The sequence below is a fragment of the Heliconius melpomene genome, chromosome 10 (assembly GCF_056956725.1).
Source record: "Heliconius melpomene rosina isolate 202511_hmr_F chromosome 10, ASM5695672v1, whole genome shotgun sequence".
In the NCBI taxonomy this organism is placed as follows: domain Eukaryota; kingdom Metazoa; phylum Arthropoda; class Insecta; order Lepidoptera; family Nymphalidae; genus Heliconius; species Heliconius melpomene.
In genome coordinates this window covers 13,777,228-13,800,351 of record NC_140398.1, presented here as the reverse complement: position 1 = coordinate 13,800,351, position 23,124 = coordinate 13,777,228, and the positions used below count along the sequence as shown (strand labels likewise).

The following is a 23,124-nucleotide window of genomic DNA, read 5'->3' as shown; positions in this document are numbered from 1 at the left end:
TACAGTTCAAAACTTCAATCACCAATTGAGATGGAGGTCTTTTATTTTAATTATATATGAAAAGTAGGATACGTGTTTTGGAAATTACGTTAATTGTCACCAGGTTAATAACTTCGTTTGCACATTGACTACTGTACAGTAAATTTTGAAAGGAAATCATATAATATAAATAACATTATTTCTCTTGTTAAACTACGACAATAAAATAATTTATTACATAAAATAATTATTTTAATATTTTCTACGGTGATAAAAATAAAAAAATATAGATTCTTCAATATTTAAACTTTCTTTTAATCGTGGTGCAATTGCATAGTTAATGATAATATAAAGCTGTAGATGCTAGCTTTAGGAGTGTTTTATTTCTTAATATTTAGAATTTCTTTAACTAGATCAAGTACTGCGTTGGTTTCCCATATAGAAAAAACATATATGTATATAATTAATAATTATACAATTTCCGATTTAGGCGGAAAGTAGAGAGTAAAAAGTTATCTTAAAAGGTCTACTTCACTCGTCTACTTCCCAAAAACAAATATTTCAATAAATATTAATCTTATCGATTCAAGGCAAAAGCAACTTTTTAGAATACCTCGTTAATAGCTATAAATTACGTAATATAAGCTCAAATATCATAAGCAGGAAAGTACGTAAACGCACGCTATGTACCTTTAGTAAGAGACAACAAGGAAAATGGAGAAATTAAACTCAAATCCCTGAAAACACGTCACGAGAATTATAACCCATGTCCCATATATTATCATTTTGTGTTTGGCCAAATGCATATGCATGCATAAAGTGAATAATTTTTCCGCCTGTTGTAAGAGACGTTTTAATAATTCTATTAAATTATAAATAAGATTTTTTAATGCTTAATTATATATTTATGAAAATATATTAGAAAATACATATCATGTTTAACTAATCATTATCTTACTTTTTTAGAAGATGTATAAAATTTGAATGTAGTCGAATTTGTATCCGCGCCTCTGGAAAATCGCTCTGACCACTAAGCCAGACGTTCTCAACGTTAAGTTACGTTTGTTAAAAGTTAAAAATGTTAAAAATATTTAATAAATAGCAATCTTGCCAAGTGATAATTCTAAAACTAAACCAAATAACTGGAAATTGGGATGAGGAAATTTAAATAAAAACATTTTGTCCTATGGAAATCGAACATTAAGTTATTTTCCAAATACGCCACGATTTCATTTTTATGTGAGCAGTAACATCTTCATTATTATGCTGAAAAAACATCTAATCGTCGGCTTAGAATGTAAAACATTTTTAAATTTAATAATTATTTATTAATTTAACTTAACTTATTTAACTAAATTTATTAATTTAACTATATAATTAAAATAAATGTTATATAGTAGATAATATAAATCAATTTTCGATATTGTATCGGAAGAGACTGTTATGGTATAACATCCTGAGATAGCGCTGTTAAATCCAATATAAGCATTCTTGAGATCACTCTAAATCTCAACTTTAAGACTTATGTCTGAAATTTGGTAAACCTCAATAAAGTTTTTATTATTATTCATATTGTAAAAAAATCAATTTACTTTAGATAATTAAATTCCACTTCTACTTCATTATAGGTCTATATTTGAAGACCTTCAGGAAGTACAATAATATACAAATCGTCCTCAATCAAAGCACGCAATCTTCTCAATCGCTTTAACCATGACAAGCCCTTTCACTGGAATTACGCCGCCGATTTAGTCGAATCAACATTGCTCTCGACCCTGTTGTAATAGAACAATTATTAATGAAATGCATTATAATAATACGGTAATTAAGTTTAAAATTAATAAAGATTAACATCGATAATTAGAATCGACTCAGATAATAACGATACTAATGGAATGAATCTCATTTAGAAAACTGTAAGGCATAGAAAGCGACAAGTAGTACCAACAACTGTAGTCTGGCTAACTTATAAAAGTATTGAAATACGACTTTAACAAAAATTATTCAGTAGAATGAGCATTCACTAGTGACATTATAAAAATAATGATCTGGTTCACGTGAAAACGAAATATAACAGCCTAGCTAAACTAAAACAGAAAATTATACGCCACCTTAGCAAAACTTGTCCAGAGTAATATGGATTTTCCATTGAGAAATAGAAATTAAAGATACTAGCTATGAGCAACTAATTAAGTAACCACAATAGAACTAGTCAAATATAATTAAAAAGTAAATGGTGCATTTACAAAATTATTAATTTTAGTAGGCAGTTTTGTGACAGACGTTTTCTTACGTATAGAAGTATGGAATTTTAGATCTACAATTTGACAACGGGATAAAATGGGAATAATAATGAACGCAGAGGATAACAGAAGAAAGGTGAGGAAAAAATGAAAAAATAATAGAGTCCATGCAAACGAAGTTGATGGCGACAACTAGTTGTAAATAAAGCATGATATGAGGAAATATTCTTTAGATATTTTTAATATTGGCACCGAATATAAAGTGATTGCCATATGACCTCCTGCGCAACTTGAAGGGCAGCTTAAGAAATATTTTATCAACTTATTAGTTATTATATTACTTGCCACGATTGGGAGACCATCGTGGCGCAGTGGCGCGGTACCCACTCATTGGAATTAAATCTTGAACTAAATGTTTAATAAAAAATACGATAAATGGAAAAGTTTATTAAGAAGCCTGCGTAAAAACCACACATTTAACCACATAACGTGAATCTATTAGGTGATATCATATAATACTAAGAAAGTCTCCTTTAATTAATATTCAATGACAATAATAACATAGGTTATTCATTTATTTCGTTGGGATTGCTTTTATCCAATTTCTTGTATATGTATGCAGTATATAATAAAACTACAAAAATATTTTATACTTAATTATTTATCTATTCATAAAAGAGCGATACCTACCGATTTTTTAAATATTTGAAACATGACCTCAGAACTATAACAGAGAGTTCGAGTTTACGATTACAGAAAGTTTCTCCACTCAACACTGAATGCCTCTAGAATTCGGCTTCTGCCGAATTCTGCATGTTTTTAATAGAGAAGGCCGATTATGCCGAGTTCGCATATTTTGTAATAGAGAAGGAAGTGTCTTAATACTAAGTTCCTTCTGCCAATCCTGCTCTTTGCGGGATACTGCGTGAATCGGAAAAAAAATTTTTTTATATTTTCAAGATTTTTTAAAACTATAATAGGTGTCTACCAACAATAACTCTTATATTTAAATTGTCTTCAAATAAAAATATTAAATGTAATTTATAAATATTTTCTGTCGTCTATATATATAAAATCGTTGAAAACTTGTGCTAGGAACCTCAAATTTTGCGTAGGAGTTATTTATAGGACGTAGGTGCTCGCTAAGACGGGAATTTGCAATATTTTTTCGACTTCTAAGGGGTTGTTTTTGGGGTTGAAAGTTTGTATGAAACTTCGTTACTACAAATGCTAGAAGTCTCAAATTTTGCATGGACGTCACTTATAGGACGTAGGTACTCATGGAGACAGAAATTAATAATAACGTAGTTCACGCAGGCGAAGCCGCGGGCGGGCCGCTAGTATTCAATATACTTAAGCATTGCTTTATACAGTCTATAGTCAACACAATTACTACAGCAGTAATCACTATGACGACTTAAGATATAATCAGTGCCATAAAACAATATAATATAAATAGGTACCTAATAAAATGCATTGTGTTTAGTGTGAACAAATAACTTATCAAATCATATCTTTTAGATAATAATATTTACAAGAAATATTATTTTGCAACACTGCTTTTAAATGAGTTAAGAACTTTATAATTTAGGAAAATAACAAAATATGTCTGATATTTTATTTGTCGGTTAAATTTTAAAAAGTATAAGTTGCCTAACTTATGATAAACTTAACGCGCTTATGCGCGGGCAAAAAAAATTGTCTCTACCTAATTGAACGCAATCAATAAATAGGGCAATTTTTGTTAAAATCAAAACCGATAAAGAACTTCCTGTGGTCCTACATTACGAAATTGGGCAAGAGGTAAGAAATTATAATAAAAAATCGGATAATAGAAAAAATTGGGAAATTTTAAGGTATAACATTGAAAAAATATTATTTATTTATTAACTTATTTCAGTACATTTTATACAAAATAAGCCTGAACAATTGAGTTTTGCAATTTGTATAAGTCACCTTCCTCTTCACATTGGTACAGAACCCTCGGTCTCGGTTAGACTAAATCGCACTTAGAGTAATAGATTAAATCAAATTAAATTTATAACTTTATAAAACTTAATTGCTTATTCAATTAGCGCAATACAAACAATCAATGTTGTTAACTTGCTTCAGCAATTTTTATGGGACCAGTACAAATGACCTCTGTCATTGTTTTTCAATGGCACGCATAAATCTAATACATATATTAGATAAACGTAAATAAAACTACTTCATCGTGAGTTCCGGATATTAACGAGATACAGATAACATAACATAAGGACGTTAATAAAAACTTGAAATACCAATAATTGACATAAATTAAATATTTAAGTATTATATTTTGCCTCCATTTATCACCTGATGGTTGTTTATTCGATTTTCCTAATTGCGCAGAATGCGAAAGATTCTTACATATATATTTACTAAAGAAACACGAATCTATTGCAAATGACTCAATGTAGTAAAAACCTAAGAAAAGAAGATTTTTACCCGTTTCTCGTGTCTTTCACATAAGTTATTTATAACCGGTTGCCATAACTACGTTTGCGTGGACTTTATGGTCCTAACCATACTACTTCCATTTACTAGCTGTTTTAATGGAAAATAAAAAAAAATACGGCTATGTGACGGTAGGCATAGGATGTGCGTTAAATATTTTCTATTTAATTATTACTTATTTCCGTATGGTCTGTTTGCCTGTTTGTACTCACACATCTTCTGAACTACGGGGCGCATTTAAATAAAACTCGTGTGTGAGCTATCCAACACAAAAGGATTTTTTTTAAATCGAACTAGTAGCTCTTGAGATTAGCGCGCAATTGCAACTAAACAAACTTTCCCTTTATGATTTTACCGTAGATATTTAAAATAACATGTCCCCCTGAATATTATGTATGGCCTAAGGAATTTAAATAGCAAATTTTAATACATTCCAACAGTATAGGCGCGGGGAACAGGTTTTATATTTTTGTTTTTTGTGAAAATAATGTTAAAGCAGAGAATACACAACAAGAAATTATATTATATTCCGCTTTATCTGTATTAAAATAAAACAGTAAAAAATAGAGTCTGTACATTAAATATTTTTCACCAGCAACTAATGTACGTATAGTTGAACTATGAACCCAATTGTTTATTTTATTAAGTTGTCTTCTAAAACAAATTTTATATTAGAAAAACTTATCATATAGAATAATCTCCTACTCTGTATTTTTATACTAAGTATTATAACTTATATAACGTTATATTAAAAATTAAGCAAACAATTTTATTTAAAAAACTGAGTAACATGTACAGATCTTAGCCAGCATTGCCATGGCAGCAGGTTCACACTTTTTTACTGTGTTTTTTATATATTGTAATATTTCATTTATATTGTAGGTACGTAGGTACGTAGTTGTTAGACTAAGTATAAAATAAAAATAAAATTTTCATGATTTTACACATTAAAACATAAATAAAACCTTTAACTAAACTAATTTCTTAGTAGGTAACCTTCGCAGGTGTCAACTTCCGCCCTTCACTCTATCTACATTGCAACCATATCTATAAATTAGTATAAAATATGACAGAATCAATAAATCACAATAAACATATTATTTACAATTTTTATTTTATACAAAGCGAATGTGAAAACGTTAGCTGTTTCAAGATCCGCTAGAATATTATTTTTCAGATTGATAAAAAAATCAAATCGGCTTCACGCCGTATCCAACACACAGCAAGGTAGACAGAGGGAACCTAGTCTTAAGATACTCCGTTTCCCACTTTACGCCGAATTTTGGCGGTTGAGTGATGGAACTGCCGCACTTCGCCTCGACACCAGAGCGGAGCAATGAAAAGAAAAATATTTTGTTTCACCGAGAGGGGATCGAACCACAACCAGTCGCGGTACCAATTACAGTAACACTGTGTGCCCCTGTGCCACGAGCCACGACTGGCACATGCAAATGAAATTGTCAAAAGACGATTGAATGGAACAGTCCACTCAAACTTGCAGTCATGATAACTATTGATAACTAGTTAATGATAACTACAGCCTAGCACTCAAAATTGTATTCAATAATAATTTTAAAAACAAAGTTATTTTTTTAAAAACATTAATATATTACTTTCCTAATACTATATTACGAAAGACATATTTTTAAAATTAAAATTATAAAACCGATGTCCCGTTTTGAGCTGAACAAAGAATGGTCGTTATGTACAGTACATATTAAACATAGTTTAATAACGTAAATATTATCGTTGACAATGTAAAATTTATTTATAGTTTTTTAAATAAATTCTTGTAATGTCAATTAAACTAGTTTTAATTATTTCGCAATATCCTATTAATAACATTTCGATTAACAGCAAAATACGTTCCGTTCTTCACAATAAATTAAAGTTGTTCAAGTCTGGAAACAGATGTCGTTGTACCTGTCTTATATGTTTTCAATTTTGATTTTTAATACACTTGTCACTTTGACAAAATTAAGTTTAGAAGTGTTTTCTCCATTTTTTTCCTTGAATTGCGGCTAAAAGTCGCCTAAATACTAATGTTTCATTAATTTTATTATTTTGTGATGGTCTATATTAGCAATTGAAAGAACATAGCTTAAATTGTGCCTTCAGTTACAAAATCGATTTTCTTGTGATGTGAAATTACTATTCATTGTGCAAAAATGAATCCTTTAATCAGTTTTGCTTCATTCTTATTTTGTTATGTAGCATTTTGTGAGGCATCGGGAACAGATATAGCCCTCGATGCAAAAGCCACACTTTTGCACCGTATAGATAGCTTAAACCTGTTAATTTATACATGTCTATTAACGTTAACTGTTTTAACTATATGGGTTTTTAAACACCGTCGTGTGAGCTGGCTCCACGAAACTGGCCTGGCAGTTATATATGGTAAGTACTTATATAAATAAACTCGTGACCAACTCTAGCATGACATTGAAATAAAGACAAAATTCCTGAAGGTCTCATATACTTAAAATTGATGAGCCAACAGTTTCACTTATTAAGCAATTAAATTTTATTAACAGGTCTTATAGTAGGAGCAATTATAAGATATGCTGGAAGTACCAACCAGGTAACATATATTGATGCACATCCAGCTCCAGATACAAAGTACAATTTATCTGTTCCTCCTGATATTGTTCGATTTCACTTTCCTGATAAAATACAAATATCCACTGGAGGTAAATTCAAAAGATTTTTTGTTGGCTATATTTTTTTTATAATTAGATGAATTATTATCAAGAACATATGTTTTAGATATACCCGTACCAAATAAAACTTATGCATACAGCTTCCGTGGAGAAATTGTTAATTTGGAACAAAATGAAATAGATCTAAAGGCAACATTTGACCCTGAAATCTTTTTTAATATCATTCTGCCACCAATTATATTTCATGCAGGATATTGCCTTAAAAGAGTAAGTATAACATATTAAGTATATTGATCTTTTTTGTTTTTATTCTATTTTCAAAATAGATACCTATACCTATAGGCAATTTTTTTACCTATTGATAATCCATTATAGCTGGATATGTAAAGATGGATTTAGATGGTTTCAAATTGATGTGGGTTCTAATCCCAGTACATTATTTGTTTTTATGTTTTTTAAATAAGTATTTTTCTTTCCTAAGTGTGAAATAGCATTTTAGAAATGTGAATATTATTTAATAAAGAGTATTTCCTCTTGCCAAGCAAATATTCTAAACAATTATCTTTGGATAGTGGAAAGTTAAATAAGTCGTAACAAGCAAATAAGAATTGTAACAGAGTGTGGTGAGAATGTTTGACTTAGTGCTTTTTATATGTTTTCTAAATATTCGTAGTTTCTGTTGTGGTTTCTCACACATATTTGTTGAGTATCAACTTGTTACTATGCAGTCTTTACCAGAGAAGAGATATGGAATAATTCACTCACCCTAAGGGGATCAGAACTACAACTATGGTGTTTACAGGTAGGCTGTCCCAATGAGTCACAATGACGTCACAATGAGTATTTTGCTGGAGGTGACTTAAGTAAAAAAGATATTATAGTTGACATATTTTATACTATGACATATTTTTTTCAGAAATATTTCTTCCGCAACTTGGGTGCAATATTAACATTTGCAATGGTAGGCACAGCCCTATCAGCTCTAGTCATTGGTTCTCTTATGTATGGCTGTGTACAATTAATGCCTAAATCTCTAGCAGCAAGTTTCACTTTCTTGGACACATTATATTTTGGTGCTTTAATATCACCTACAGATCCTTTAACAGTACTCGCTATATTCTCACAGTTGAAGGTAAGTGTATTCTTATTTTTATTCACTTTCTTTCTAATATTTTGTTTATACAAAAGTGAAATCATAGAGCAAAATGTCAACATACAAACATAATTTAAGTGGTCACTACACTGTTAAATCTTGAGTAGGTGTGAGATAATTGATAAAATCTGTTACATATACAAAGCATTTTAATCATAACTAGTGAATAGTACTTTTTAGAGGGAAATTTATTTTAAAAAAATACCAGTTTTAGTTTGTGGCATAATTAAAAAGGCAATCCTGCTTATTATGTTAAAAAATATATGTAGGTAATTAAGTCAACTTATTTATGTTTCATACAGAAATTTACAGTATGATTACTTGTATTTTTAAGTCAGATTATAACAATGTAATGTTATCCACAAAATTAAATGTGTACGAAAAAAATTATATCTTTCAAGTTTTTTTTTTCTGGCTATCATCAAATAACGTCTTACTATTTATATAACTGAAAATTGAACTGACAATATTATAACCTTGACTAAGCTCCCTGACATACTGCCCTTGATTCAGAGAGTAAGTAACTAATACTTTTATGTTAAATACAATGTTTTTAAAAATATTTTTAACCATATTTTGATAATAAAGTAAATATATGTAACTGGGTATAAAATACAAAGTCATTTCATGACATATACAATGTATACAAAAGAAATACATAAATGTTAAATTATATAGTAATGATCACATGACTGTGATAAAATAGCTTAGTGTTATCTTTGCTGGAAAGTTACAAATTAATATATGAAACATGTATATTGGATTTACAGTGTCATCAATTAATTCCACTTATGACAAATTCATGGCAATGGAACCCCTCTTTTTTTCTTTAATAATTTCTGTATATATTTCTTTACTTGTAATAAATAAATGAGGGAAAAGTCATGGTGCATGGTCACAAGCGTGTGACTTTAGGCGCAACAAGTTGTGGGTTCAATTCCCACTTTAGAAAATGAAATATTTAACATTTTCTTTTCTTGGTGGAAAATCGTGGCGTTGAGTTCAGCCTTTCAACAGGCAATACATCCAGAATTCGGCGGAAAGAAAGTAGCGGGGTGTCTGACACTTCGGTTCTGATTACTCTTCTTACTAGACTTAAATTTTGATGCCCAAAAATTATTTTCTGAATTTGTTGCTTTGAATATGTTATGATATTTTTATAACATAAAGTGCTCTTATATATCATATAGTTTCTTATGCTGCACAAATGTTTATGAATAAACAATAGATTGTTATATAACATTTATTTTTTTTAGGTTGATGTAAATCTCTATGCAATGATATTCGGCGAGAGCGTGCTCAATGACGCAGTGGCGCTTGTACTGAGCGGGTAATATATCTATTTATATTTAATATTATTCGATACTCCTACTAAGTATACAGGAAAATTATTATAGAAAACATGACGTTATATTACTTTTTGTACGTGTAATACGACCATATGTTATTAAGTTTATTAATTTTAACAACAATATCTGTGAAATCGTTTTCACGTATACCTGCAGTATATTAGGTAAATTATTTTTTTACTGATGTCAGCGCAGGGGCACAAGTGAGTGACTAAACTGGTTCTGGGTTCGATTTTCACTCGTGGAAATAAAATATTTATTCAAAACAACCAAACCAAACCAAAACAAGACAACCAAACCTTTATAAGGTTTGGTTGTCTTAACACAACGGTTCGCTCTGCATGTGTGCGGTATTCAGCATGAAACTGACTACTTCAGACATAAATATGTAATTTTATTACTATTAAAACTATTTGTAGTCAGGATTTTTTATGAGTGAATGACGTACCTATGTGCAATTATTCCTTAATGAAATAAACAACATTGCCCTTTTAATGAAAGGTAAAGGTACTTAGTATAATGTGTTTTAAATGGCCCTACTACGACAAGCCGTATCTCGATTTGTTTTGCCATATACTATTGATGATACAAAATTCTCATTAAATTGCATCATGTTATAAGTTGGTCAAAATCACTGACATTTATAAATTCCTATTTAATTTTATATATTTAATGACTTGCGTCTAGACTCTAGGCTATAGGCCATGTTACTATGCATGACATGCGTCTATTTCAGTACACAGCCGTCGCACAGGTTTTTCCCTTTAACACGCAATATGAAAATAGTTTCACTTAATATAATAATACAAAACTGTAATTTAACATTAAATTAATTTTGTTTTTGCTGTTATTAATATTGAGATCTCATTAGGTTGTTTGGAACTGAATGCTCTTTCCTTAATTTTCCATTGATCCCTTTTAAGAACAAGACAAAGTTCTTAACAAACAAGACCACCAAATTATCTCTTTAAAAACGCGAACTTTTCATAGAGTGGAAATTTAAGCAGAGGGAACCTAATATTCAGACACTCCGTTCCTTATATTGCGCCGAATTTTCATATGCTGCTGCCGCCGCCCGTGCCGCTGCGCCACGACAAATAACAATATTATATCTTTTACAAAAAAAAAATATAACGTTTGTAATTATATCATTTCATTAACATTTTTTTTCTGCAGTATCTATGTATTTATTAGTATGTATTTCGGTTAAACTATTCTACTCAAAATTATTTTTTTAAACCTAAATTTTAAATGTATATTTATTTATATTTGTAAATATATGTAAATATCCATATTAATAATGAAATATTTACATATTTAATAATATTGATTAATTTCAGTGCCATACAAAACTATGAGAAAAGATATTCGAACGATGGTGGATTTGAAATAACCGCGTTCCTGGCGGCCATTGGCGATTTTATTGGAATATTTAGTCTGTCGCTACTCGTCGGTGCTCTGATGGGATGCTTGACTGCACTGATATCCTTTTTTAATAAATAAATTTTATATAGAAGCAATTGGAATAAGTCATGGTTGTGCATTCAAACGTGTTTTAGGGGATCATGGGCCGTTCAAATATTGACTAAGTCCCATATTGCGTTACGTAATAGTTGGGCGCTGCCTTTATGATATTTGTAATATCGACGTTTTTATTCGATTTTATAAAACGCGGTACCTTTTTCCACGATTTCTAAAATGAGTGGAAAGTGATCATTTATAATCTTATGATTATTACTTTCTTCTATACAAAACGCGGAAGAAATGTTAAGTTCAAAAAATAGTTTACTTCTTACAGTTGAAAATAAAATTATGTAATAAACAAATTCTTCTAAACGTAATTTAAATTCGGAATATTTTTTTTATATCCGTTACGAATGCGTTTGGATTTGAATTATTGTTAATATTTTTTTTTCAAATATTTCCTTAACTATGAAACACATGACGAAGTTCACGCACGTACGGGACTGGCCGTTGCTCGAGTCGGCTCTCTTCGTACTCATGTCGTATGCCGCTTTCCTTATAGCTGAAGTCTGCGAATTAACAGGTATTTACATACTTTTATTTATGTGCACTTAATAAGTAATAAGAGGCCGTTGTGGCGCAGTGGCACAAGCGAGTGACTGTAACGCGATGGTTCTGGGTTCCATCAATAAAAAAAACATAACGAAAACTATATATTTACGGAATCTGTCTCTTCGTCTCAACAAGAATTTTAAAATATACAAAAAAAGAAAATGTCTCGCCTAAATCAATCATTATTAACGCGTGAAATGTAAACGAATTATTTACAGTTCAGATGCCGAATATATTGTTATTTAATCCGAAACCATTAAAGGTCCCTCTTTCAAACTGTCGGTTTTCATTTTACCTTGTTATACGAACAGCGAAAGTAAATTCTTTATACTAAGATTATATTACTTCTACATTTTTGTTACGTCTTGAAGACCCGAAGAAACAACATTGTCAAAAGAAAAATGAGACAACTTTTCGATTTACTGATACTTGGAAAAATCATTCAATGATTTATTTTAAAAATAACAATGACGAATTGCACACAGTAATAGTGAATTATCTCTTAATAATCTATATAAAACCTATTTTCAGGTGTCGTGGCTGTATTATTCTGTGGTATATGTCAAGCTCATTATACATATAACAACCTGTCATCGGACTCTCGCAACAGGACGAAGCAATTGTTCGAGCTGCTCAATTTTCTTGCTGAAAACTTTATTTTCACGTATATTGGTGTTTCTATGTTTACTTTCCCGAAACATCACTTCGATCCGTGGTTTATTATTGCCGGATTCGTATCCTTTTTGATATTCAAATGTTTATTTATATTTCGTTGTTTGTTCGTTATGTTAATTTATATGTAATTGTTATGCATTTTACAAAAAAATGAGAGGGAGCCTGGGGGAACCTAGTGGTAAGACACTTCCGTTCCTCACTAATTCTTCTAAAATGTAATTAGAATATGTTTTTTTTGCTCTAGCGAAATATTTAAAATATTTACTTTGTGAATTTGAAGTCTACTTTTTCCACGTCCAACTTTTCTATAATTTCTACAAAAAATATATAAAATTAAATTAATTTGTGAACAATTTATAACTGACAAGAATTGATATATTATACTTTAAAAAGTCGATGCAATAATATTTCTATAACAAACAACAGTTAACATCCACTTTAGGACGCGCTGTCAATATCTACCCACTGTCATTCCTGTTGAACCTCGGAAGAAAACCACCTATACCTATGAATTTCCAACACATGCTCTTCTTTTCTGGTGAGATACTTCATTTATATATTGGAATAATTAGGATGTATATGAATCTAACAAATTACTTTCATTGTAAGATCTTATATATTTATTTATTTTTAATCTTACAAGTTAAAAGACTGTCTAATTTGTATAACTCAAGACCGTATGTTATTATACTATATCACGTGAAAAATAAAAACGGCTTGGAGTTGAGAGCTATTTATAAATCCGGTCCTTAAACCCTATTTGCAGGTCTCCGCGGCGCCATGTCGTTCGCGCTGGCGATACGTAACACGGTGTCGGAGGCGCGTCAGGCGATGTTAACAACAACGTCCCTAATAGTGATAGCAACTGTTGTACTGCAGGGAGGTGCCGCCACGCACGCCCTTGCTTATTTGCGGATACCTACTGGGTAAGGTTTTTTATTTAAATAATCTATTATAAGCTTAATAATATCTTTAACTAATTTAATTTAGTTTCACGCTTTATCTCTTGCGAGGTCATCAGAGAGAACGAAGCGCCAAACGCTACGGTCTCTACATATCTCTTTCGCCTCGTTTCGCCTCATGCTTTTTACGTGACCTTCCTCCAGTATCTGTGATAAAATGTTTTCGAAGGTTAACCGAGGTCTCCCCTACGTCTCTTACCACTCACTTTTTCATTACAAGTGTTTTTTGCCATTCTTTCATCACTCATTGTTCAACATGCCCAAAATCTATCTACAATAGTCATAATTTATTATAAGTACTTTTAAATTGTCAGTTCAGTTCTTGGATTATGGTTAAGTTTCGCCACTCTGCCTTAACACTAGGTTCCCTCTGCCTACTCTGCTATATATGAGGTAACTCGTAAAGTGTGAAGCTAAATACTATTTTTCTAATTTAAACTTACAGGCAAGGAGCAAATGACGAAAACGAAGCCCTGCCTTACCGCGACGTAAGAAGTGTAAGTTTCTTTTGTACACAAATCTTAACATGTACAGTTACACTATTTATATATTACTGCACTCACTTTTTGGCTTCTGATTATACTGCTACAGCTAGAGGTTTTTATTGAAATATTGGCGTAGTGAGGTTTTTTAAAGTATTTAGCTTGTTAAATTACTTAAAATATTTTATCAATTTAGTCTCACCAGCTTTTAGATATTTTAGGATTAGAATACGAATCTTTTCATTGAAATTGTCAAGTTGAGATCAAATTTGAAAAATTAAATTTTTCAAGGATATTTTTTGATTGATTAGTAATATTAATAATAATTAGGTAATTTTTTCTCTTTTATGTTTAATTTCTTTATTAAATCCCTTACAATTTTATGTCAACTTGATTTTATTTGAAATTTTTTCTAACACTGTAAATAGCCCTAAATACTTTTGCTTCATTTGTTTCTGTTTATTCTTGCTTTTTATGTCCACTTTAGTCATAATATTTATTCTTATCATATTCGCCTCAATTTTCATTTAGATATATCAATCATTTGTTCCTAAATATTGATTTATATGTTAAGCACAATATGTGTATATGTCATATGCGATTGAATAAAATTCTTATTTCATATATATTTTTACTTCAATCAGTACAGAAAGAAAAGGATCCTAGTGATGATATACAATGCTTTTGTTTTAATTCTTCTCTATTGCAAATGATTGTTGTTTTAAAAACAAGTCCTACCAAGGACGATACACTAATGTTGCCAATATTAATATTTAATTAAAGCCATTTTGCGTTATTATTTTATAATAAAGAGATAATAAAAAAATAAAAAAATCTAGACAATATCAAAATATTCATATTTTAAAAAATTATTGCACAAATTTGTAATTACTATGTAAATAACCGCGTAGGCTAATGCTATTCGAGCATGTCGTATTGGTATCAATAACAAACCTAAATACGTACAAACGGTACGGCGCATGTGATTAATTCGAACTTATTGTGGCAGCTCTACCAGGCCACGGACACTGGCGGATCGGTATGTATACATATACAGAAACATCAAAGCTTTACGTGTAACATGCTTTCGTGTCATACATTGTAACAAACATTTTATTATCTGTGACATTTGTCATCTTTCATCTGTCGAATACATACCACCTACATGGGGTCTAAACTTCGTCGTTTTTCTTGTACTATGGTGGAAGGTCAATGGTTTGGTGGTATGTAGAGGTCTTAACTGTTTGCAGTGTAAAAGTAATGATATAGGACTCGTTAGTTAAAGTTATTTTGAAATTTCTATTTGAATATTTTAATAGTTTATAGGTAACTAGCGGGCGCGCGCAGCTTCGCTTGCGTATTTAGGGGTGAATTCGAATATACCATGAAACATGTGTTCAATTAAATACTTTTAATAGTCTGAATTTCAAATTTTATAAAAATTGGTCCCAATTAAAAAATAAATCTATACATACTTTCAACCCCTTATTTGCACCCTTAGGGGGTGAATTCTAGAAAACCATGAAACATATGTTCAATTAAATACTTTTAAGAGTCTGAATTTAAAATTTTATAAAAATTGGTGCCGATTTAAAAAAAAATCTATACAAACTTTCAACCCCTTATATGCACCCTTAGGAGGAGAATTCTAGAAAACGATGAAACACGTATTCAATTAAATACTTTTAAAAATCTAAATTTCAAATTTTATAAGAATCGCTGCCGATTTAATTTTTTTTTCATACAAACTTTGAGCCCCTATTTTACCCCTTTAGGGTTAAAATTTTTCAAAATCCCTTCTTAGTGGATGTCCAGATTACAAAAGTAAACATCTGTCCAAATTCCACGTTTCTACCATCAGCGGTTACGGCTGTGCGTGCGTCTTACCTCAGTCAGTGAGGACAAGTCCTTTTATATATATAGACTAGCGGACGTGCGCAGCTTCGCTTGCATAATTAGGGGTGAATTCTAATAAACCACAAAACATGTGTTCAATGAAATATTTTTAAGAGTCTAAATTTCAAATTTTATAAAAATCGGTGGCGATTTAATGATTTTTCCATACAAACTTTCAACCCCTTATTTGCACCCTTAGGGGGTGAATTCTAGAAAACCATGAAACATATGTTCAATTAAATATTTTTAAGAGTCTAAATATCAAATTTTATAAAAATCAGTGGCGATTTAAGAATTTTCCCATACAAACTTTCAACCCCTTATTTGCACCCTTAGGGGGTGAATTCTAGAAAACCATGAAACATGTGTTTAATTATATACGTTTAAGAGTCTGAATTTGAAATTTTATAAAAATTGGTGACGATTTAAAAAAAACCTATACAAACTTTCAACCCCTTATTTGCACCTTTAGGGGGAGAATTCTAGAAAACGATGAAACACGTGTTCAATTAAATACTTTTAAAAATCTAAATTTAAAATTTTATAAAAATCGGTGCCGATTTAAATTTTTTTCCATACAAACCTTGAACCCCTATTTCACCCCTTTAGGGTTAAAATTTTTCAAAATCCCTTCTTAGTGGATGTCCAGATTACGAAAGTAAACTTTTGTCCAAATTTAACGTTTCTACGCACAGCGGTTACGGCTGTGCGTGCGTCTTACCTCAGTCAGTGAGGACAAGTCCTTTTATATATATAGATTATGTAAATAAATTGAGATAAAATTATTTTAGTCAAAAAAGGGGCCATGTTTTCTATTTTGCTAAAAATATTTTTTTTAATAATATAAATAAACAATCTATACTTCGAGTCCTATATCGTAACCTAAATGTTTTAAGCCATCCTTGTTTTACACATCCTCCCTAACTGCCTAGCCCTTGCGCTATTTAGACTGATGGTCGTATTTGTTGTTTAGCCGGCAGAAATAAGTTTCGGGCTCCGAAATTTGGACAATCAATCGCCCAGTAGCGACAGGGTACCTGTAAGAGAAAAACTTATATGCATGTTTTATATCAGTACTAAATACACATGGCTGTCCACGGCAATTTATAACTGTTTACTAACGCATGCCATATGCCTCGGTTTATCGTTCATTTTTGTATTTGATATAATTTTAATTTTTAAGCATGTTTTCTTTATCCAGCGCATCTTCTTTATAACTCTCGCTTCACTTACACAAGGCTGTCGATCGAAATGTCTTTTTAACTGAAAAAAAATTTTTTTAAGTTTTTATATTATAACTTATTTATATGACTTAGTTTTAATCAAGTAAAAAGACGTTTTTAAACTCAGTTTCGGTTTAACACATACACATTACATAACACATGTCGCATGTTACTTTATTTTTTTTATTTATTTCAATGTCTAGAATGGCCGCATGGTAGTTAAGTGGGGGAAAGACGAAAACGGAGTGATAATGCCTTGGCAACTAAACTCTTACGAAGTATGTAAATTCTGGTACTTTTAAATTTTCATCTACAAATTTTTGTACAATTTTCTTTGAATCTATACCGAGTCCAAAAATCACGACGCATATTTATACTTAACGTCTAACAATGATACTTCACACTAATAGTATGAATGTGAATGATGTTAGATATATTCGGGCATGTGGGTTCAATATGTAAATAGACACAAAATATTGATAACTTCACTTAGATATTTTGAAACAACATTTGCATAAAATAACATACTACTGGGTATCTAAATTCTTCTAATAAAACGAAACTCATTAACATACAACTAAAAAGCAAATTTCTAAGTAAATCAAACGTGAAAATGCAAGCAACCTCGTACGTTACCAGGAAACCCCCCACGGGGAGGGGGGCGAAAAGGCACGCCTGGCGCGCTTGTGGGGGGCGGTGGACTCGCGCTTGCTGAAGCCCCTGCTGACGCACGCGCGGCCCCCCCTCACGGAGACGCTGCCCGGCTTCCTGCGCCCCTTGGCTAGCCTGCTGACCACCACCAGGCAGTATACGCAGGGCGTAAGTTGTGTTTTGAATAAATAGTGTATTGTAAGAAAGGCAGAGCGAGGAGAGTCAAGACTCTCTGTTCTCAACTTTTAGCACTAATTCGCGTGTTTAATGGCTAAGTGAATACCAAAACCTCAACCGTCGTGCTTACAGTTTCCTCGAGTGGGAATCGAAACCACAACCTGTCAGGTTAACAGTAGCATGCTTGTGCCACTGCGCCATGACTGCCCTCAATAATTATATTTTTTATATTAGTATGATTATATTTTATATACAGTATGATTATATTTTATATACAGTATGATTTTCTTGTAAGTTAATAAAATAAAATAGTACTTTTGAGTTTCTTATTTTATAATAATCAATTTATGTAATGGAAACAGCAACTTGTATAGATACGTTTATTGTAGGAACATATGCTGTTTCAGGATAACGGCCTCCGAAGAACCGATTCGGACTCCGACCTTTGTATCGACGACCCACAACCAATACCAACAAGCATTGACCCACAGGTATATTTGTGATTGATTTCTAATATTTTGTCTATTAATTAATAATTTTATTATTTTGTGCAAAAAGAAATGTTCAATCTATTATGTAACTATTTATGTATTAAAACTAAATTAATTGTTTAGGCTACCGACATTTGCATTGTTTAAAGTGCTATATTTAGTTTAGTTATAGTTAATTATGAGGTTTTATTGCCGGTTTTAAGACAGGATATCAATAATGGTGTATTTCAACCCATTCCCATTTTAGTAATACATTAGTGATGCCATAGCCCGTTTCGTGTGTGTATTTTCTAACTTCCTTACAGTTTCACTGCATTAATTCATAATTGTTCTTCCGACTAGTTATTTCAATATTACAGCTTAGCGAGTACACAACGGCTAATAAATAAAATATCTTTGAATTTGTCGTAAATAAAAGATATTTAGTGATATTTTTTAAAGTAATGAATGCATCATTGCTTTTGGTTTACATATTTAATATAAATAAAACAAACATGGCCCGGTACACTCTTTAGCTTATTATGATTATAGTATTGAACAAAATTTTCATAATTTATAAGAATTTTTAAATGAACATTAGCAGCTATTGGATGATTTTGTTTTTTTTTTGGTTGCAGCTATCTTATAATATACGGAATGGATATGGAAATGTTTGAAACATGTAGTATTAGTGATCATCGGCTGTGAACTAAGGTCTAGACGTCTAGATGTATCTAGAAATTATCATTTTTTGTATTAATAGGAAAATTATTTTTTTTTATTATTGCACGCAGCAACTATGGCCCGGACTTGTGGATACAAGAATCTCTGTAGAAGGTATCACTGGAAGTAATATATAATAATTAGGAAAATTTTGTATGCTCTTCGTGCCACAGATTATAAAAACAACATGATCAGAAGATTAATGTATTTTGCTTTTGATTGATGTAGCCTCAACGTTAAGGGTCCGTATATGACTCGTGTATGTAGTAAGCCATGCAACCCTTAGTGTAACAGCTTTTCAATATTTCGTAAATTAAGAATTATAGTGAATTAACATCATAATATTTGAGTAGAATTTAAAATCATTTTCAAAGTTTTATGTTACCCATTTTAAACATCTGTATATAATAAGTTGCTGTTAATTTAATTATTAAACAGAAGGAACTATGATTTATCTGTCGAAGTGAATATGTTAACAGGAACTCATTATATACATTTAAACTATGCCCAAGTCCAGTAGTGTTCTTGATATAGATTAAACTTACATTAGGTTTTTATATACGTAAGTATCATTTCCGTTTCTATTTTGAATGTGTCACTATAATTCTAAATGTGTGTTTTATATAAATTATAAATTTCTTTATATAAATGCTTTGTAGCTATTCGCACATGCAGGTTATACTTTACTGTACTGTGATTGTTTGCACTGAATTTATCTTTAAAGTATATATTTTCGGCGTCTATAGACACCACTCACAAACTAAAAAACATATTGAACTTCAATTAGAAAATTCAAGGATAACAATGCCTTTTTTATATGCTGTAAGATGTCAATATTATAAAAAAAATTACGACCCACCAGATGTTTATTTTTTAACACATAATTGAAAACGAAGTCGATAGGTGTTTAAAATGTTGATCATATTATCAACAGTAGGTAATTAGATAATTTATATAAAAGCTTGTAAAAAATACTTTCTCTATTGTGTATTGTAAATGTGGTTCAAATTTTTTAATTGTAATAGTTATTTTCATGTTAAAAGTTAACATTTTGATTAATCAAATTAGATATAGTCTAGTCTTTTTTTAAGTGCATGTTATGAACATCATATACTTTCCATAAAATGGGTTTGGAATGCTGAAATATTTTTAAAGGATTGTATAAGACAAATTACGTTACATGTCAAAATATTTTGACCCCTCCACCATCCTTGTCACAGCTCAGCACAGGTCATATTTGTGAAAACACCCCCTTGTCCTAGTGTTACTATTCCACAACTAGAAATTATTTAATTAAAACAATAGTTTGCAAATTGTTTTCACCAAATTTCCTTAGTGATGGGTGACGAAATTTATGGTTGGCCCCTAATAAATTTTTTGTTTGTTTTTTCCTTATTTTTACTATTGAAATATACTTAGAAAAGATGGTTTTTGAAACCTTCCCATCTTAGGACACATTTACATAACTTCAATGATTCATATATTTTATAGTTAAGACTTCATAAATATAACAACATTTTTTTTTCTTTCTAGATATAAGGATTTTGTAAGCCACAATAATAATTGTGTGTTTTATTTAAATGCTTATTTTCTTATATGTCTTTTGAAGGTGTGTAAAAAAATTCTGTTTGTCACCGAATTTTAACAGGAACAAAATGATTCTTATACTTATATAAATGATGTGTAATAAAATTTCTCTCTAAAAGTTTGTTTAATTAGCCCGACTATATAACAATAACAATGAATAATAAAATAGTAACATGTATAATAAAAAAGGCTTAGTGTAACAGTCTAGACTGCAGACATAATTATGGGTTTCACTAGAATCCCCAATCTCAGGAAGTAATTTTCCTACTGGTGTTAAGTTGCGTCACTTAAATGCGTATATCGAATTTGAGCTATAAACAGGAAATGGAGTGTCTTAACACTACTCACTCTTACTTATGTATTTTAAATGTATCTCTCTTACCAGATTAGTCTGTCAACATGGGTAGACTATTAGAAGTTTTTGAAATGTCAGGTTGCCTTTGTATAATTAATTTTAAATATATGTGATTAATCTGATTAAAGAGTTTTTAAAGTCTTGCTAAACAATTTGTTTAGCAAGAGTCTGTCTTATTTCATCTGTAACTTTAAACTTAGGTCCATGGCCTGGAACTATCCAGTCAGCTAAGTTAGCTATTTTAGACCTATTCTTCCTTTGCTGAATTGGATCTTCACTGCCGGCGTCAAGCCATATATTCGAATTTTCTATATCTTCAAACTTTTCAAATAAATCACCTAAAATATTACAACAATAAAAAACTACAAATTATAATATTAATTCATAAAATAAATAAAAAAACGAAGTTTATAAAAAAAATTCATTCATCCAAATAACTTCACTCTCTTCTTTCTGCCTGAATTCAAAACATGCATCTTGATTGAAATTCAACTCTACGCTTGTCGTTTTTTTAGCTTCATGCTGTATCCCATACCTAGCAGGGTAGATAGAGAAAACCAAGGAACCCAGTGGTAAGCCACTCTGTTTTCCTTAGACACTCCTTTTTCCATTTTCCACCGAATTCTTGAAGCATTGCCGAATTGTTATCAGACCGAGAAAATGAAAATATTAAATATTCCATTTGCTCCGAGTGGAATCAAACTCATAACCATCATGTTTTCAGTTGTGCACTTTTGCCCCTGCAACATGATGGACTCATGAAATGATAACATAATAATCAACATAAGATTAACAATAAAAAGTTAATCATTAACAATAGATTTGACAAACTAAAAATTTGAAAGCAGCAGGACTCAAACCTTCACATACACTGTATAAAACAGTTTACACTAATTTTTTTTTTTCTATCCTTAGTGTGGAATATCTCTTTAAAAATTATAAAAAACTGTATTACCTGTTATAGCAATGATTTCTTTCTTTGTGTTTATTACTATAACTGTAACATCTGTAAGTGTGTGGCCAGGTGTAGGTATCACTTTTACATCATCATTTATAATATATTCATCACCTGCAATTGAACTATAATTAAAAAAATTACATAAGTTTATTATTTTGAGAAATGATTACTTATAAGAACTTGGGCCTCTGTGGCGCAGTAAGTATAATCATAATGCAGTAAGTGTAATCATGATGATTGTGGGTTTGATTTACACTTGGGGAATTCATTATTCTCACATTCCTCATTCTAGTAATAACACAAAACCTGGTGTTATGTTCCACTTAACATTTAATATCTCAAAAAAGGGCATGGAAAATGGGTAGCAAACTATCTTTTTAATAGGTTCAAGTATAACAGTGCTACTACAGTGTGAAGTAAAAAAAATGGTTATTACCTTTATCAAAATTATAAATAAAGTAGTTATCCATATAAGATATGCTGTAGCCCACTATATGCTTTGCTTTGAGAAAAAGATTATTATTTCCAATATGATCTGAATGGCCATGTGTTGATACAACATAATCTATACTATCTGTTGCAAAGTTTTCTTTTGTTAGAGCTAAAACAACAGGCAAACATTATTTAATACATTAATCATACTGAATGTTGCCTTAAACACAAACTGTTTGAATTTAAACAGGCCAAAATTAAGGATTCTGATTAACAAAATATAAATATTAATACTATTATAATATCTAACCATCCAAAATTTTACTAGAGTCCCATGGAGTCATAGTATCTACAATAATATTATGCACACCACGGATGAGAGTACAGGTACAATTTGCTTTCATTTCTTGTTCAGTCTTTATTAAAGAATATCCATCAAAAAGTACTTTAATGTCACACATTTTGAAGATTATTAATTAATTATAAATAACATGAATCTTATAAAATAAGGTAAAATACAGACAGAATTTACATGTTATATTTAGCACAATATTATTGTTGCCTGGTGTCATGTCAAATTTGAAATAATCTCCTG

The 23,124-nt window shown here is 30.6% G+C and overlaps 2 protein-coding genes across 21 annotated transcripts; one reads left to right on the top strand and one right to left on the bottom strand.

Moving 5' to 3' along the window:
* Positions 1 to 6,633: 6,633 nt before the first annotated feature.
* Nhe3 (Na[+]/H[+] hydrogen exchanger 3) lies at positions 6,634 to 20,902 on the top strand. Of its 20 annotated transcripts, none has more exons than XM_085191718.1 (16): positions 6,634 to 7,097; positions 7,235 to 7,390; positions 7,467 to 7,627; positions 8,277 to 8,492; positions 9,770 to 9,843; positions 11,203 to 11,346; positions 11,806 to 11,909; positions 12,470 to 12,672; positions 13,040 to 13,151; positions 13,380 to 13,539; positions 14,021 to 14,072; positions 15,067 to 15,096; positions 17,380 to 17,454; positions 17,816 to 17,995; positions 18,412 to 18,495; positions 19,269 to 20,902. In XM_085191718.1, exons 1-16 carry the CDS (start codon positions 6,869 to 6,871, stop codon positions 19,332 to 19,334), a joined length of 2,046 nt encoding a protein of 681 aa, XP_085047844.1. In that variant the 5' UTR covers positions 6,634 to 6,868; the 3' UTR covers positions 19,335 to 20,902. The 20 variants fall into 20 exon arrangements, with proteins under 20 accessions (XP_085047844.1, XP_085047849.1, XP_085047841.1 ...); XM_085191723.1 differs by having other exon boundaries at positions 19,113 to 20,902; XM_085191715.1 differs by having other exon boundaries at positions 18,394 to 18,495.
* Positions 14,675 to 23,113, bottom strand: LOC146535795 (metallo-beta-lactamase domain-containing protein 1). The gene is made up of 5 exons (XM_085191737.1): positions 22,840 to 23,113; positions 22,534 to 22,698; positions 22,095 to 22,208; positions 17,076 to 21,477; positions 14,675 to 16,990 (listed from the first exon to the last, which is right to left on the bottom strand). The coding sequence occupies exons 1-4, from the start codon at positions 22,988 to 22,990 to the stop codon at positions 21,284 to 21,286; spliced, it is 624 nt and encodes a 207-aa protein (XP_085047863.1). The 5' UTR covers positions 22,991 to 23,113; the 3' UTR covers positions 14,675 to 16,990; positions 17,076 to 21,283.
* Positions 23,114 to 23,124: the final 11 nt, after the last annotated feature.